Source organism: Xiphophorus hellerii, chromosome 14 (genome assembly GCF_003331165.1).
Source record: "Xiphophorus hellerii strain 12219 chromosome 14, Xiphophorus_hellerii-4.1, whole genome shotgun sequence".
Lineage (NCBI taxonomy): Eukaryota > Metazoa > Chordata > Actinopteri > Cyprinodontiformes > Poeciliidae > Xiphophorus > Xiphophorus hellerii.
Genome location: NC_045685.1, coordinates 14,026,626 through 14,044,682, shown reverse-complemented (window position 1 = coordinate 14,044,682; position 18,057 = coordinate 14,026,626). Strand labels below are relative to the sequence as shown.

Genomic DNA, 18,057 nt, shown 5'->3' with positions numbered 1-18,057 from the left:
AGTAAAAAACTGAATTGTATTCCCTCTTTGAATGGCACTTGTGCTTGATTGGCGATTACGATTCCAAATATGTGTGTCTCTTGTTTGTAATTAAGGCATCTGAATAATTTGTTCTTAGAGAAACTATAATTTACCTTTAATATAGAGCATATATTAAATATAGACTTTAATATAGAGCATGGCGTCACTTAGGCTAACATATTCTTCTGTTCTACCAGAGAAAAAGCTTGACAGTAAAGAAGAACGACGCAGAGCTGATCCTGCTTATGAGGTCATGGAGAGTCGGATGCCGGAGAAACACCCAGAGGTACGTCGACACAACGCCGTGATCCGCTTCACACAATTAGCTTTTTACACACATGTAACTTTATTTAAACTAGAAAACTGGACGTCGTGTTAGTTCATAAGTCCTGAATCTCGGATTCAAGAAATAAAATAGAATTTTTCAGCATTTTTTGTTTTCAGTCTTGCTGATTTATAGTTTCTCATTTTATGTTTGGAATAAAATAAATCACTGGATTATTAGATTTTTTTTTGTTGTTGTTGATATTTGGTTTAGGTGATGATTAGTTTCAGTAATTTCAACTAGTCACATACAATGCACGTTACCTACAGTGTGTGTTACTCTTTGATATTAACATTAATGTTCTCAGTTGAATTGATTTTCAGAGGTTCATCTAAATAAAACAAATATTTTTAGCATTTTTAAAATTTAGTTTGTATAAAACTTACATTAACAACCCAAATAACTCATGAATCGACAAATAAGGCCGTTAATTTTTCTTTTTTTCCATTCTAAAAAAAATCCCATTTACTTCCCACCCTGAATGTAAGAGAGCCGGTTCTGACTGCAGCTGAAGGATGGCTGTGCTTTGGGGTGGAGGCCTTTAGCAGAGGAAGAACAATACATGTTCTCATGTCAGAGAAAATCTTCAGTAACACCAGAAAAAGCCTTAGCTGCATTTTTGAAAAAGCTTCTATAGGGGAATTTGAAAACTGGCTCAATAATAGCTGCAGAATTGCTACACTGACAACACTTCAACCGTCTTGGCTCAGCACTTCCCACAGAGCCGATTGCGTCAGACGCAGACAGGAGCATAATAGTTAACATACAGTGACCAACGCGGCCTCTTTTAGGGTTGTCAGAACAAATCATTTGCTAAAATATGTATCAAAAAATACAATTTAAAGACTATTTTTTTACAAAAATTCATCCAGCTTCTGCAGAAAGTTTAAATCTGTGGTAAAATGGCAAATATGTTTAAGACGCTCGTTGTTCTGAGGTATTTTGCCTCCTCGTGTAAAAATATTGTGTACGCAGAAACAACCTGCGCAATATTTTACCCAGAACTCGGCACGTACAGAAATGAGTGTTGCACGAAAGTGAGCGGTAATCCAGGCAAACTTTTGTTCTGCCGTGAAAATGCACAGCAGCAGCGCAAACTTTTTTTTAGTTGACAATAACAAACTACAAAGCAAACCCAATGTTTTATTCTTATTGGTATCAAGTTGACAAGCATGTCATTTCTTATTGTGAAATTTAACTATGTAGACTGCAGCTGCACAGAATCACAGACATGGAAGCAGCAAAAAGGACTTAAAATAAGTTTCTGTGGACTGTGATATTTTTTTTAATGATTGCTCTGATAGAAATCTAATACTAGTTTTCAGATTATACAACTTGATATTTACCAAACACTGGTTTCCTATGAGGACTTTATTTAATGTAGCCTTCGTAGATTAAAGTTTCAAGTAAACTTTTAATTTTCCCAGCAGTCTCTTAGAAATAAAAGTAAGACTTAATATTTTAGAGTGGCCCAGGCAGCATCCCACTTGAATTTGATGTCGTATCTATGGGAACAGACAAAGATTAGGATGATGGAAATGAGACCTTTCAATCCCAAGCAGCTCATCATCAGATATTTTTTTTAAATACCACTGGAAATCGCACATCGAAAATCGCTATTCAGCAATTATAAGAAGGGTTTGATTGCTGTGATGGCGACAAATTTTATGACTTATGATTTCATGACTTTCATGAAACATTGTGATAAAAAATGTGTTATGATTTAGCAGTGAGCTCAGATAGAAACTGTTCACTAAATATATTACATTTTATGTTCCAGCCTTGATTGTAATGGTGGCCACATGAAGTCTGGGGTCTTTGATAAATTTTCCCAGCAGCGTTGCTGTCGGGTGTCTGGGATTACACAACTGAGCTCTGAGAGTAGCAGCGTCTTGGATAATAACACCTTAGACTTGGTTTCCACAAATGAGACGAGGTCTGACTTCTCAGTAAATCCTGCTCATCCACTCTGTCCATAAATCCTCCTGACATGTCCACTGAGTAGGGTAAAAAGTAGAAAATCACACTTACGTAATGAATTCATGCACTTGGTATGGCCACTCACTGCAAATTATGTTTAAGAGTTCTCACTTGTCTGTATTCCAGGCTGAAGAGAAGAGCAAATACGAGCTGATGGGCAGCTACAGCCAGCAGAGGTTCCTCCAAGAGGCTGAAGGTGAGTGAAAACCACTTTATTTGGTCACCATATCCAGACAGGTTTTGACTTAATTTGCTTTCATCCAACCACCCTGTCAAACATTTACAATTTTAGTGACTTTAACTTACTCAGGTTTCCTAAAATAACCGTACGCCACTTACTGATAGTGAAATAAATGGATGAGTCACCCACTTGAATCAAGATTGCTTTGACGCTTCACCTGTTGCTTGGTGTGCGAGAATCGAAATGAGTCTATTAAAATAACTCAGTCTGTAGAAGCAGACTAACAGATGGCATAATATCCCTGAGGAGGGAGGAACATCCACACTGTAATTCACTTTGTTCAGGCAAATGGACCAAGTGGACTGTGCCGTTGATGAACATTGTTTTTACAAATTGTTTTCCATGTATGGAGCAGAGCAACATGTCACACGCCAGCTGTCGGTGGAAATAGTTTTAATGAAAAAAGGACGAACACAAACATAGCGGGTGTGGCTCGTTTAAACTCGTCAAAATTTGCACCTTAAAGTTTGTGTTGATTTATGTAAGCTTTGAAAGTACGGCTAGAAAATTGTTGCATATACCCAAAACCGTTATGTTTTGCAGAGAAAAAGTTTCCCATTTTAACATTTGGTCAAGTTGAGGGTCGTAAACAACTTTTAACTCAACGTTTAGTGTAAGAAATCACTTGGTGTTACCAACACAGAAACCTGTGCTGTTTTCTGAAAAAATGCACTGAGAAATTGTTTTGTGACAGGAATCGACTCATTTTCAACTTTCAGAGCGGAGACTGGCTCTGAAGTCTCCAGTCTTCAGAACACTTCCAAAGCAAGTGTTGGAAACACCAAATTTCTATTGTATTTCTCAACCCGTCTCTCCTGTGCATCACAACTGTGATGCAGTTACCAGGACGGCAAGTTTCCCACTTCTTTCCTTCTGATGTAACCGTGGCCGTCATGACCAAACACTTGAAATTTAATGTAACCAGGGCACAGGACACATTTCTGTAAATATGATGTTTACATTTGGAATCTGCGTTGTGGCTTTTTAATCTTGATTTTTGAATAATACGTTCTATCTCTTAGAGTCACCTCTCAGTGACTACTATCACTATTTTGGCTTAGATAATATCTTGAGTTACATGTTTAAATGTCTTTTATGCCTTATGCAATAGTATAAGTTATCTTTTTTTATTTTCTCCTAATACTCTCTGCAATAGGTGGAGGAGGGGAAGCTCACTTTGGAAATAATGCAACCAGACTTTGAATCTGTGACTTTTTTTTTTTTTTTTTACTTTTCAACTTCCCACCAGAAAGCAGCTCATGTCGATTCTTAAAATATCTTGATGAATTATTTGAGCCGAATCGACGAGCTCAAAAAGAAATGGACAAAAAACAAAGCGTGGTGTAAAAATGACAAAGGGAGTTGTTAAAATTAACTGAATGATTCATGGTTGGTGAAAATTAGAATCCTGGATTGTTAGCCATCTTTTTCCAAATAAGGACGAAAAAAGGTTTGAAATATTCTGGCAACGAGGCGGCTTTCTTTCTTACATTTCTTACAGCATTAACATTTGTGATATTTTATTTATTTATTTATTTTTTGACAACAGTGACTCTTCATTTCAAAGATGCCAAGAACCTTTCAGTCAAAATCTCAATTTGTTTCCCTCCGGCTTTAACCACGGCCTCACGAATGTCTTGAAACAGATTTTTGTTCTTCCAAGCTGTCCGTTTCATTGCTCTTAAAATAGATGTTGACTGATTTGTTTGTCTTGGCAATTTCTGGGCTTCTACCAAATTTTCAGCAGTTTAAATTTAAAACTGAGACAATAAAATATTGTCTTGCTTTGTACATCCACCAGGATATACGGTATACACATTTTTTTCGTAGTACTTTTTAACCAGTATGGAGTATAATACGTGTAAATTATACAACATGTTAATTTTTCTTCCTTTATGTAGCTCAAAATAAACCAATCAAATCTCATTCCAGGATTTACTTACTGCCAACTGCGCCACAGTGATAAAGTTTGTATAGTTTATATCTCCCTTTTTACCAGCGTCGGGTTTTTGATTCCATTTTAATTAAAGTTAAAACTTTAAGAAAAAAGTCATTACCTTGGTCGATGCCTTTTCAAGGTTTAAAAACAGCTTAAATTTGAGTTGAAGTGCTTCAACCAGCCAAAACGGAAAGTTTCTGCTTTTGTTATAGTTTGGTAATATTTTGCTGGTTTTCATTTTAGATTAAAAGAAAACAAAAGCATAGTATTCATTTTGTCTTTGTGACTAACAGCCTTTCAAACTCAAGTGTGCTTCTGGGCTGAACATTTCTAGCACTTTCATTTGAACTCGGCGAACAAATTGTTTTAGAAGCAGTAATGTAACGTTCATCACCCGGTATCTGTCTGGGCGAAAAACTGAAACAACATTTAAGTTGTTTTTCCTCTGGATTCTATCTTCATTTCACCTCAGACACCCTGACCTTGTCTCTATAGATGTTTACTTATGTTTGGAACAAGTGTTTGAGTAAGACAGAACAACAAACATGAGCTCCAATTGTTCTCCAAGAATCTTTATGCTTTTTTTTAGCTGAAGTCAAAATGTCCGTCTTTGGAAAAGTTTCAGCAGTTTTGTTGTAATTGTGGAGCCTGTGCAAACAGAAAGCTTATTACAAAGAGAGGAGGAAAAAATGTTTCAAAGCCCTCAGAAATCCTCACAGCTCCAGTTAATCTACTCGTGAAGCTGTGTTGACATCTTTATTCCAAATTTGTATAAATTTAATGAAAAAATGATTCGGCAAGCTGGTGTTTAACTTTCTTCAAAGACCGCCACCCACATGGCAGTCACATCACAGAGTAAATTAAATGAATTTAAATTGAAGCAAGTTGACTGAAGATGGTTTCATATTCAGTAACAAAAGACTGGTAATAATGTCTGATCACATTTTGATAATTGGAACATTGCAGGATGTAAATAACTTCTTTAATGTCTTGTCTTAGTAAATATCACGGAGCAGTATTTTAGGTTTATTAGTCAAAGAACATAAACACAAGTTTATTGCCATAGTGCTAGAAAAGGATCAGAGTCCCTCTCTATGTTCATAATACCTTATAAACATGAATACACTACCTTGCAGCAGCATTCACAACTTTTCCATATTTTATAATGTTATGGCCAAAAACCTTGATGTAATTTGTCAGGAGTTTATGTAATAGACCAACTCAAAGTAGTGAAAAACTTTAAAGTTGAAAGGAAAAGATGTGCGGATGAAAATTGGTAAATGTTTGTAACCCCTTGTAATCCGGTTTCTCTAAAAGTGTGGTGCAAACCTACCAAGACATGGCGGTCCACCTAAACTGAGAGGTGGACCGCTCAGTTGAGGTATGAGAAGAAGCAAAGAGGACCATGGCAACTCTGGGGGAGCTGCGGAGATTCACAACTCAGCTGGGGGAATGTGCTCACAAGGAAACTCCATTCATTAGGCCCTGGAATGGACACAGCAAATATGTAGAAGGACTTGTTTTAGTCAGATGTGAACAAAATCTAACTTTAATCTGCATGCAAAACACTTTTTATGACTTAAAAGCTAAAGCTTTTATTCTTTGCTTTTATTCAGCAAGGATTGGAAACTGGACAAACTTTTCAGGTTTTTATTTGTGGTCACTGAAACCACAAATTATTTTCCTTCGATGTCATAAATACACACCACTTGGTTTGGTTCTGTCACAGAAAATCTTTAAAAAAAAAAAGTGGAGCATGTGGTTGTAAAATCGATAACTTTACAAAGGATGTGACATAGACATTGTTCTTCATCACCTACTGACCCAAATGCAAGTTATCCTGTGAAGTGATTTTTATTTATTTTTAAAAACATAAAAATGCTCTAAGAATTTAGTAATGGTTTCATCAGTGATTTTCCTGTAAATGTTAATCTGAATAGTTGCTAAGCTAAAGTTAATACTGTTACTATGGCACATGGTTCGCACTTGGAGGTCACCAGGATTTAAAGCAGCAGAGTTTGTGTATATTTTAATGTAATTCAGAGTTTGCCATCTGCTGCTGTCGTGACGTATCCGAGGACCTCTTCTGTCGCTATCTGCATTTTATGTAACACCAGCGACTTCAGTTGCATAACAGCCTCTCGTATGTAAAGCCACCAGAAGTGCCACCGAACGAGTGCGGGGATGTGCAGCGGTGCTGACGTGAGGTGAGAGGACAGTTCTCAGTGGACATTTGGCCACTTTAAGCATCCCACACACTCACACACACGGCCTAAGTCCAACGCGTACCTGCTCCGAGAAGCCACAGCAGCTGCCACGGTCTCTCACCGAACCCATCAGTCATGTTCGGGTACCTTCTCACGCACACACACGGCGGCAGCCTCCATGTCATCTTTCTCATTATCCTGCCTCAGCAGGCAGTTAATGGGCGAGGATGAGCAGGAGGTGCTCAGACCCGCTGGCACAGGTTTGCGCCAGGAAGCAGAATTGCAAATTGGGATTTATTTATTTTTCGTCTGATTAAAGGTTAAACTTTAAAAAAGAAAAAAAAAAAAGCTATTCGTGAATAGAGAAGAAGGTTGGATTGTTGGATTCAGCTGTAAATTAGAAATGCGTTTTGACCCGGTTATTGCGTTTTTAACTTTTGTGACTTATTGAAGTGAATAAAGTCATCACATTAAATGTTAAACTGATGATTCTGGCACATTTTTACCCTGTTGAGTCTTAATTTTTTATAGATTTTGAACCTTTGCAAGCTTAATAAAATATTGTCGTATTCGGGATGCCCTAATTTCACCACCTGTAAGCTTTTAGAGTGCAGAGTTTGTCAGAGTGTAGTGATGAGATTTTCATTTGGTTCTTCTTAAAATGCATGTGGAAATGATAATTATTTGACTAGCTGCCTTCATTTAGCCAGGAATCAGTATTCAGACTGAACACATGGCAGGATCCTGATCAGATAACTCCACGCTCTTCCCAAATGGTGACCCATGAAAAAAAGTAGAGCTCAACTACGGTGCAGTCACATAATGAATGTAAAACAGTTTTTAATTATCTGCTCAAGTTGAACAGCAGCCTTCACACGTCACTACTGACTGCTGTACAATGGCCAAACGTGGTACATTGAACGGCTGGTGGGCCCTCTCTTAGAACTGCGTATTTTAACCATTCAAATACAATAATATGCATTAATGGCCACAGTGGAAACCATTTTAGCACAACCGCAGCGGCTAAAATGCATGCTTCCTCCTTATCTCCACTCGGAGGATAGAAAGAAAATTAATGCCGCTCCTAGATTGGCTGTTTGGCAAACTCCAGCCTTTAACGTGCCACCCATTACATCTTGGTATTTCAGTTTCTTAAGGTGCATTTTCGTTTTTAAAATTTTACATATGATCTACACAAAAACCCACAACAAAGCAAAATCTCTGCAAATAATTTGGTGTCGAGCTCCACAAAAACATCCACAAATAGGTGAATCTGTGACTACTGAACTGCAAACAGGCAGAGGTCCGCTGCTAGAAAAAAAAAATGACAGGAGATACTGAAACCAGGTCATTATTTTATTGTAAATATTTGACAAACTTGCGTAACATGGCAAAAACAAGCTTACAAAATAACGCAAAGATGCTTTATTTTGGTACCTAAATAAGAAAATAATTCTTATTTTGTGCAGCTTTGGCTGCACAGCTTAATATTACGGATTACACTCCTCACTCCTTCAGCTTTATTTAGACTTGTTTTACTTACCGTGCTGCATCTGATAGAGAGCAGTGTCACATTAAAGATGGGAGACCAACTGGAAGTCAAGCCTCTCCACGAGTCTTCCTTTTCTGTCTGCAGGGTTTTCACCGCTGAGCTCTAGCAGGTTGAACCTCCAACGATTCCCCTGGAGGCTCTGCAAAGTTTGTTATGAAAAAAGGCCCCCAGCCATAGTGCGGTGGGCAATGTTCTAATGACGGCCATTATAAAACACCACACTTCTGTGAGGGCTGGCTTGCTGTCTGATCAATTAGGTTAGTCGTTGCCAAAGGCTGTACCCACCGAGATTCTGCTGGCGTCTAATGGCCTCTCACTGATCGTAAGTGTCCCCTGGGGTTGATGCTCCTGAGCTGTGGGTAATGGCCACTGCTTGCTGCCATTTAGGAAGAATCCTTGAAATATAAGGATTCACCTTTGTCTGTCTTCTTCTTTCTCAACACAATCTGTGTTTTATCCATTCAGAGCGTAAAGGTCAGGCAGGCTGAATCAACACACCTTTAAGTTGGTATCTGTAGAAATTTCTAGATCTTTGTCCGGACAATCACAAGACGTGTGTGCTCTGTATTGAGAGTATTTTGTACAATTCAGGTGTTTCAAACACTTCCAGACTGCAGCTCCTAAGCCTGCAGATACTGTCTACAACCAGCTGTGAAATAATGGCACCAAAACAGAATGAATCAACGCAGTCAGGATTTTTTCACAGACACCTGTTGCTGCATACCAAATTGCATCCCAAGTGGATGCAACTTAATTACAAAGTGGTAGAGCGTGGAAAATGACAGAGCAGTTTGATCAGCAACTTAGTTACAGACTTAACTTTGATCCAAAAGGCTTCCTCATGTTTCTCTCATTTGGATTGCCCCACATTAGAGACAGAAACGTTTTGTCTTTTTAAAGGTTGCTGTCGTATTTATGGATAAATTTGTCGAGAAACATAATCACCGTGCAAAAATTTCCACTTTCACCAATCAAGCATAAAACTACAACCACAAAAATGTGAAGTGACTAACACACATTCTCTCTCCATCATGGCCTCAGTTAGGAGGGGGGGATACAATGGTGTGTTGTGTTGCTGCAGCAGATGCATTCAAAACAGAGGAAACTGGAAAGTTTAGTGATTTGGGTGAGTTTGACACTTGCTATCTTGTGATGACTGGGTCAGACTGTTCCTAAAACTGCAGCCTTTGTGAGGTTTTCCTCGTCTGCAGCGGTAAAAATTGGCCCAAGAAGGCGAACGGTGGTGAATCTTTGACGGGTTGAATCATGTATGTGCTGTGAGTGAGGTCAGGCGGCTGTGGTTCGATCTGCTGTCACTCAAGCTGCTGAAGAACTTCAAGCTGATTCAGAGTAAAAGGTTTCTGAAATACAAGTAATGATCACAACTTTACACTCCTTCATCGAGCCTGGCCTTTAGACGCCTTCCCACTTTAACCCATCCATTATTCACCCTAAATTATGCCGACGCCAACTTGCTTTAGGCAACATGGCAATATAATTTCTGTTTGACAGAAGAAAGCTGTTCAGTTGAAATGAATTGAGGGAACGTTTTGGCTTTTTGTTCTGCCGACTGAGCGAACAGATTTAGGCCCCTCTATTTCCCTTTTCTCATCCGAACTCAGTATTAGCAGAGAAGTGACTGTGGGCTTTATGTCTAACAGCTTGGATCTTGGATAAGAAGCAACCGGCGGCATGAAGGAGTCGACAAATGACTAAATGGTGTAATTAAAAGGAAAATAATTTGGTCAGGTTTACTAATTGTGCATAATTAGCCTCCAGAGCAAATGAACAATGCAATGGGGGATGCAATGGGATGATTGCAGAGCCTTTAGCAGCTTCTGTATTTAAATAACTCCAAATAACATTAGTTTGTCATTAAGTGCTGAAGTCTCAAGAGCCTCTCAGCCTCCAGGTTAGTCTAGCTTTTGATTACGTTTGCGATGACAAAATGAGTAGACGCACCCCGTTGCATTAGCATGACATTTTGCCAGTGTAAAAAATAAATAAATAAAAAATGAGGTACTTGAGTGTAATGAGATGTGCAGCAGAAAAAGAAGTCCCATTCTGGATTTGGTTTCTCTGATCGAAACGAGAGAAATAAACACAGAAAACGAAGCAGCCGCCTGATTTTAGTTTGCTTTTGTATTTACAGGGGCAGCGTTTGTTTTCCCTCCAGAGGCTGCGCTTCCCGAGAGACCCCGGAGCGAAAGCGTCACGTACGTGAATATTCCTGTCAGCCCGACGTCTAAGAAACAACTCAACTACATGGAGCTGGAGCTGCTGGAGCTGCAGGAGCCGGGCCACAGCACCAGAGGGACTGTCGCACATCTGCCGTCTCAAAGTAAGAATTTATTGGGAGTGACATCTGCTAAATGAGAGGCCTCATCCTCAGTCCCTGAAGCATGTCTGGTTTGGTTTCTGAGCGTCCTCCATATGTTAAGGCAACAATTCAACCATTGAATGACTGATGACTTTTCATCAACAGATCTCAAGAAACAATCTGTTTATTCTTCAGCAAACCCTTTGTGGATTTTAAAAGTAAATCTTTGTGATAATCAAAGGAAAATTGAGTTTTTTTTCCTGTTGTCAATACAAGCTTACTTAACTGGTTTAATCTAGTATTCAAATTAATGGTTACAGAGGCTGTTGCTAATAACTACAGTGGCTTCTCTCTAAATAGTTATTTTTTTTTATCCATAAATGCTCCCGGAAACTGAGAAGAACGCAGCTGAAAAGTTGTTAACACCGAGCTTGTAAAAGAAACAAACCAGGAGGAAGTCGTGATTTCCAGTGGGAATTTATCCAATGAGCAGGAGAGATGAGCTCCGACAAGATCCGGATCCACAGTCGCTCCCTGCTGTTAATCCGATGAGACTGCAGTCTTTCTCAGGTGGAGGCGCTTTCCTCTTCTGGCCTGAGGTCACTGCTAAAAAGCCGAGCGGTGCTGGTTTCTCCTGGTGCTGCTTTTTCATGCACATGAGATTCGGAACCGAGGGATACGCCTGAAAGTCGTCTTTGAGAGAAAAATATAAAAACTTGATCGAATGTAGATTATAATTAGAGCACAGCTCAGTCCAGACAAAAACATTCACGGCATTTGTATCGTAAAATATTGATCAGGTCTTGGTTCTATAGAGAGAATATAAACAATCATCATTGTACATGAACGTTTCTCCAGAGTAACACAATAAAGCTTTGCCACATTTATTCTTTTGAATAACATGTAGTAAACTATTAGTTATTGTTTAAATCTAGCTAAAGAACTATGGACTGAATTTCTAAATTTTCCAAAATAAGTTAATTTATATAAGAAACATTCTTGACACATATTCACAGGCATTCAGACAACATACTAATGTTTAGTCAAGACAAGAGTCCAGGAGCAAAGCAGTTAAATGTGAGAAAAGCTCAGATTTGGTGTGTTCATGAACTTTACACTGAGGTATAAAAAAAATAGAAGCAAGTGTTTGAAGCACTGAACCTTCACGTTGTTTTTTCACAAAGCTTTCCTATTTCTGATCACCATCTGTTTGCAGCCGCCTTTTCAAATCAGGCATTTTCTCTTCAAACCCTGCAGACCGCTCTGAAAGAGCCTGCTTACAATAAGTCAGCGCGCTAATATCAAGGCTACATCAGGGCAGGATAAAAAGTCATTGTGGCCGCATGTATCATCAGTAACTCGGCTCAAAACTGCGCAAAACTTTCACTGAAACTTTTACCGAAAGACATCGGAGTCCTTGTTACCGGAGACGAACCAGCGAGCTGTAATTCACCGACGGGTTCAGTCTTATCGTCGCTGCCTTCAAGAACACGAGAAGGGTGGGAGGTCAGAGGTCAGTGTCTGATGGCAGCGTTGCAGTTTATCTCTTATTAATCTGTCACCTGGGAGGAAGGGTGTCCTGCCTCACCACTGAGAGGCCCTCAGATCGCAGCTGTGAGTTCGCCCTCTCTAATGGGATCATCCTACCGGGGCCGCTGATGGCCAGGAGAAGCCGGGTTGAATTTCTTTCACTTTGAGAGACGATGAAACACGACTGAGGTGTGGAATATCAGCTTTTTGCATTAATATTGAGTTTAAATGTGACTGGTGCAACTCTATAAATTGGGATATAATCCAGTTTATAGAGATCTACATCAGTAATTCTGAAAGGGGTGTTATAATGATTCATTACATACAGACATGTTTAAATTGTTTATTTCTGTTAGCTTTGGTAACAGAAATAAACAGGATGTTGCTTTTCAGAAAATTTTAATTTTATATAAGACGAATGAAAAGAAGCATTTTTGGCAATAATTGTATTAATAGAGATATGAAAGACAAAGTGTCAAGGAAATTCAGCTGAATTATTTGCACATTTTCTCTGATTTATTTGTGGAAACTGGCATCATTAGTGGTTAGTAGCTTTATCCAGTTTGCGCAAAAGGAGAAATTTAAAGATCAGAAGATACTGCAGCTTATAATTCCTTATATAATGTTTGTACTGGTCCAGAATCTGTTGACCCACTATTTGTATTAATTATCAGATGAACTAAAACTACCAGCAGCAAAAGGATGCAAATATTCTACAGAAAAGACAGTGAAAAATTAACAACTTTTTAAAAATTTCTTCCTGATGGTTTTTTTTTTTTTTTGATGAACCGTTCGCATCCGAGTTCAATCCAGACAGAAATTTCCTCTGAGCCTGGCTTTAGAAACAACCCTCTTCTTCCAGTTCACAAACAGCTTAAGGCATTACTGTTTGTATTGTTCATGACATCTGTGTGATCTCTTTTATTAGAACTGAACTCAACTTTAAGCAGGTTTAAGCAGGCATACACATCAAAGGCTCAGGCACTGAGTAATCACATTCAGCGCCATGCACACGGCTGATTAAAGTAACACTGAGTGTGTTTCTTGTTTTTAAAAACACGGTGACGCAACTTGTTCTGTGGCTATATACAGGTATAAATTAAAGAAAAGCAGATTTTTTTCTGAATTTCCTGGCTGATATATCTGCAGAAAACTCCTTTTTGAAGTCTTTTGATTTTGGCTTAGACAGCTCATACAATTCAGGTGAAAATGTTTACTGTTAGATTTTGTTTATCGCCTTCTTATTGCACTCTACTAGCTCCGATGATTTAGTCGGTGAAATAATTAACTTTTTCTGGGTTTAGACTTTAGAAAAGACATTTTCTAGATTCATTCCAGATGAAAATCTTGTTTCCCCTGCAATTATTTTGACAGGAAAAAGCTCCACCAGGTATGCTCAGATCGACATCACCGCGACAGAGATGGCTCACAAAGTTGGCACGCAGCACGCCCTGGGCAGGCAGGAGGGCCTGCACGGCCTGGAGCTGAGGAGAAAGGGAACGCCGCATTGACTCCATGGTCTGGATTCGCTGCACTGGACTGTATCCATCAGAGATGTGAAGAACTTGATGGGAGCGTTTGTTTTCTGTTCTTTTACGATTTCTAAGCACACGTTGGGTTTACACATGCTAGAATCCAAGAACATGTCGTGTTCACGTTGTTAGGCAGGCTTTTTGCTTCTGTAACCCAAGAAGCTGTGATAACGGTTGTGCGGTTTTGCATGAAGCCAGGTGCAATATTTCCACCTCGTTAGCTCAGAAGTTGGTTGCATCATTAAATGGCGCTGCGCCAACTAAAAGGAGAAGGCACTGACCCAGAGATGAGTCACGGCCGAAATACCTCCCCCTCACTCAGCTACACCTCAGCACCATCTTGGACCATGCCACAGAGCGCATTTTATCATCATTTGGGAAAACAACAGAGATGAAGCAAGAGGTAATTATTCCAGGAGGTAATTATTAATTACGTTGTGCTAAGCTGCTCGGATTTGGCCTAAACCGTCCATCCAGTCTTACTCAGAGAGCTGTGCAGGAGAAGTAAATGATGAGTTGTGGTGGAAAGGAGAATCTGTAATTGTTTCACATTTCTCCACTACGCCTGGTGACCTGCGTTGGCCTGATGTGACTAACAGATGCTGTTTATTGTTTGAACAGAATCTGAGTGCTGCTTTCTTTGCTTCTTCTGTCATCGTGGGACGGGATTTACTGTGGGAAACTATTTATGAATTCTGCAAAGATGAGAAAAACAATGTTTGGAAATTCTCTTTGAGATTTTTAAATGACAACAATGTTTATTTTGTGTCCATTAATTTTTCCTCTTTTCTTGTGCGTACATTGGTAAACCTTGATAGACTGTTGTTTTTGTCTCATATTCTGCTACGTTTCCCCTGCTGTTGACTTCAAGAAGACGTTTATTTCAAGCATAACATTTGATACATAAGTTAAGATATATGGAGAATTTATAATTTGTGCTTTTTAGGTAAAATTTCCTTTTTTAGTAAGTTATTTATTACTACAACTTTGTGTGTATTTCAGTGTTTACAGTTGCAGTGAAAAATGTCCATGCACCCATTAGGGGCCTTTATTTATGTTTTATATTTTTAATGATTGATTTGATGATAATGCACCAGTACCACTACTGGCAAACGACCCCCACAGTATGCCTCTGCCCACACCATGCTTTATAGTTGGTGCAGCATTGTTGGGTTTGAAAATCTCACCTTGATTCATCCAAGCTCACCCATTAACACTGAGACCAAATCCTTTGAGTGTCACATTTCTCTCCAGAAGATCTCATTCATGTAGGCGGCTGCACATTTTAGTCTTTCTTCAAGGTGTAAATTTTGGAGCATCAGCTTCTTTTTTGGTTGATACTCTGTGGGCAGAGATACCTATGATCCTGCATTTTTTACTTCTTTGCAGCCTTGTGGCGTGTTCCTGAACTGACTAATCTCCTTCCATCTGAGCGTGTTGTTTTTGTCTTTGTCCAAGCTTTCCTGAAAGTAAGTGAAATAATCTTAAACTGGGGAAAAAAAGCTAAAGATTAAATATTTGGTTTGTGCCCATGGTTCATAATATTCATGCTCTTGCTAATTGTGTGTAAACTTCTGACCAGAACTATACAGTCAAACTCCAGTCAGATTCAGTGTCTATTTTTTCAGAAGACATTAATAGAGTAGCATTGAGAGACCACAGAGCCACATTAATGAGTCTACATACCTTAAAGAGTGCCAAGTACTGATTTCCCGACTGTTTTTCTGGAAATGCCCCCAAAAAGACACCAATCACCGCACATTGTCAACAGGTAATAAAAAGAGATTTACCGTATTTTTTGGACTATAAGCCGCTACTATTTTCCTACGCTTTGAGTCATGCGGCTTACAGCCCGGTGCGGCTCTTCTGTGGATTTTTCTCCAACCGCCAGGGGGCTCTGTAGCAGGAAGTGAATCATTGGAAGTCAAAATTGGAAATCAAAGAAGAAAGTGCTGGATTTTCATTTAGAACAAGCACATGCTAGCTGCAGGCACGACGGAGAAATGTTTTCAAACTCATACCCCCTCATCAAGGAAACCACACGGAGAAGTTCATATGATGCAGCTTTTAAGTTGAAGGCGATCGATCTGGCAGTACAGATCAATAGCCGCTGTACGTAAGCTCGGCGTGAACGAATCCAAGGTTCGGCGTTGGAGACGCAGGGCTGCGTCCTTACTAACAGATTTATTAAAGAACCGAGAGCGGCGGAGATACCAGCGGCTTATAGCCCGGTGCGGCTTATATATGTACGTTTCCAGTTGTTTTTTAAACTTTGTGGGTGCGTCTTATAGTGAGGTGCGCTCTGTAGTCCGGAAAATACGGTAATCCTGAATTCTTTCATCAAAAACACTTATTATAAGTTAAAATGTAAAGATAAACTCATGTCTGACAGGGACATTGTAGTTTCCTTTGTAATTTCTCTGCAGAAAATGTTTTCATCTGAAACATCTGAGTATAAAATATGCAAATTGTGCTGGGATATGAAATATGCGTTTATAAAAGTACAGACAAAAGTCAAAGATTCAGATTTATTGTTTTCAGATGATCAATGTTGTAAGAGGTTAGTGTTTTCTGTCTCTGGCTTTAATTTTCTCAACTAACATTGGTGGTTGATTACTACAGTTTGATAATCATGTAATGCAGTAAGAAAGAAAACTGAATCACAATCATTTCCCAAAAATATGTAAATTGTAAATAAAATGGGATGAATATTAAACCTTTTAAAATTTGTGTTAATTTAATTTTGATGGCTGGATTCTTCAAGGAGTTAAACCATCTCCCATCAGCAGCTGGGAGTGGAATAACCTGAACAGATCAACTTCAGGAAAGGTAACAAAAAAGATACAAATTGAAGAACATGTAAATGTCTAAAACGTACAGAAAAGATAATCTGGACAACTTGTCAGCAACTTGGAGCTGGAGGTTTCAGAAGTGGCTCATGACTAAGCACTGCTAAACAATTTAATTGCAATATTCTTAAATATACAGTTTAATTCTGTTTATTTATATGGCACCAATTAACAAAAACATTGTCTGAAAAGGATCATTTTAATTCAATCATACATGCATTCCAATTGGTCCCAGCTATCAGTAACAGTACAGTGAGCTCAATTAAGCAGGTTGCACTAAGTTATTGACTTGCAGCATTTCCTCCTCCTGGATGAGCTGAAACCACGTTTTCATACTCTGAAATAAATATAATTTATTCCACAAACTGTATTCAGGCATTTTATGTGTGTTTTTTCAGAGTGTTGCCTTCGTCGTCGCGCGAGTTTTCGTTCTGCTCATTGTCAACCATTTTCTTCACAAGGTCTGTTGATTTTGTTCTGGGACTAATTTCCACATTTCATCTCCAGAACAAAAAACCATCTTCTTCCTCGACTGTCTGATTGTTGGACATTCCCATGTTATTTGTGCTGCCTAATAATTGCTTGGTGATGAATGTGACAACTTCAGACATCACATGGAAATTCAACCATACTTATGAAAGTCCAACATCCCAAAAAAAAAGCATTAAAGACAGAGGACTAACAATTTCTCCTCTGCCCCAAAGTTAATTTACAATCAACTGGTAAAAGTTTAAGATGTATTATTATCTATTTTAATGACAACTTTAAGTACATCTATCAAGTCAGTTTGGTGATAAAACAGTACATTTAGTGCTATGTGTAAGTATTTAAACATAAACTATTGATATTCAACATACAGAGCTGTGACCAATCACTGGTGCACCAATACTCATTAAAGAACAATTGTGCTTTGAATTGAACAACCAATATCAGCTGGTACAGCATCATTATTCACATTGGTTTATCATACAAGCAGGTAAATCATTGGTTGTTAAATTGACTAACCTTGTGCAAAACCACACAGGGCGACGTACTGCGAGTGTTTCTTAGAAATTCATTTGCTTCAAATGAACTGACAAAGCAGAGAAAGTGTGACTGAGCGTCTCTGTGGCCACATATTGATCTTAATAAAGAAATAGAAATGAAGATTGAAAATTCGATAAAAGAGCGCGCAGTGAATGTTTGTGAGGGAAGCAGCTCGGCTTTAACCCCTGCTGTGGTTCGTATAAAAAGTAAAGAGCAGGGTGAGCTCCATCTGTTCACCACTGACACTCAGGTAGCAGATATATAGACCTGTGAGACTTACTGGTGTTATATAAACACCTGCAATTGAATTTAAATTACCTTCAAAGGAGCACTGAATACAGCACTGCAGGAAAAGTTCACATTTTAACAAAAGGAGCTACAAAAAACCAAATTGGTCAGAGGTACACCACTCTTTTTTTTCACATCACTTTTGAAAAAAAGCAAAAAGTCATTACATCATAAACTAATCATTTGTGTTATTAGGGTTTAAAATCTACGCATTTTGATTTATATTTGACTGATTGTGAGTATTGTG

The 18,057-nt window shown here is 38.7% G+C and overlaps 1 protein-coding gene across 2 annotated transcripts in view; it reads left to right on the top strand.

The window, feature by feature from the left end:
- Positions 1 to 16,866, top strand: part of LOC116733355 (protein Dok-7-like) — a 35,652-nt gene extending 18,786 nt beyond the window's left edge. For both annotated transcript variants that reach the window (XM_032584170.1, XM_032584171.1), the window contains 4 exons: positions 219 to 307; positions 2,453 to 2,522; positions 10,418 to 10,606; positions 13,490 to 16,866. In XM_032584170.1, coding sequence (XP_032440061.1) covers positions 219 to 307; positions 2,453 to 2,522; positions 10,418 to 10,606; positions 13,490 to 13,626 — 485 coding nt within the window. In that variant the 3' untranslated portion in view covers positions 13,627 to 16,866. The remainder of the gene's footprint in view (positions 1 to 218; positions 308 to 2,452; positions 2,523 to 10,417; positions 10,607 to 13,489) is intronic.
- The last annotated feature ends 1,191 nt before the right edge of the window (positions 16,867 to 18,057 follow it).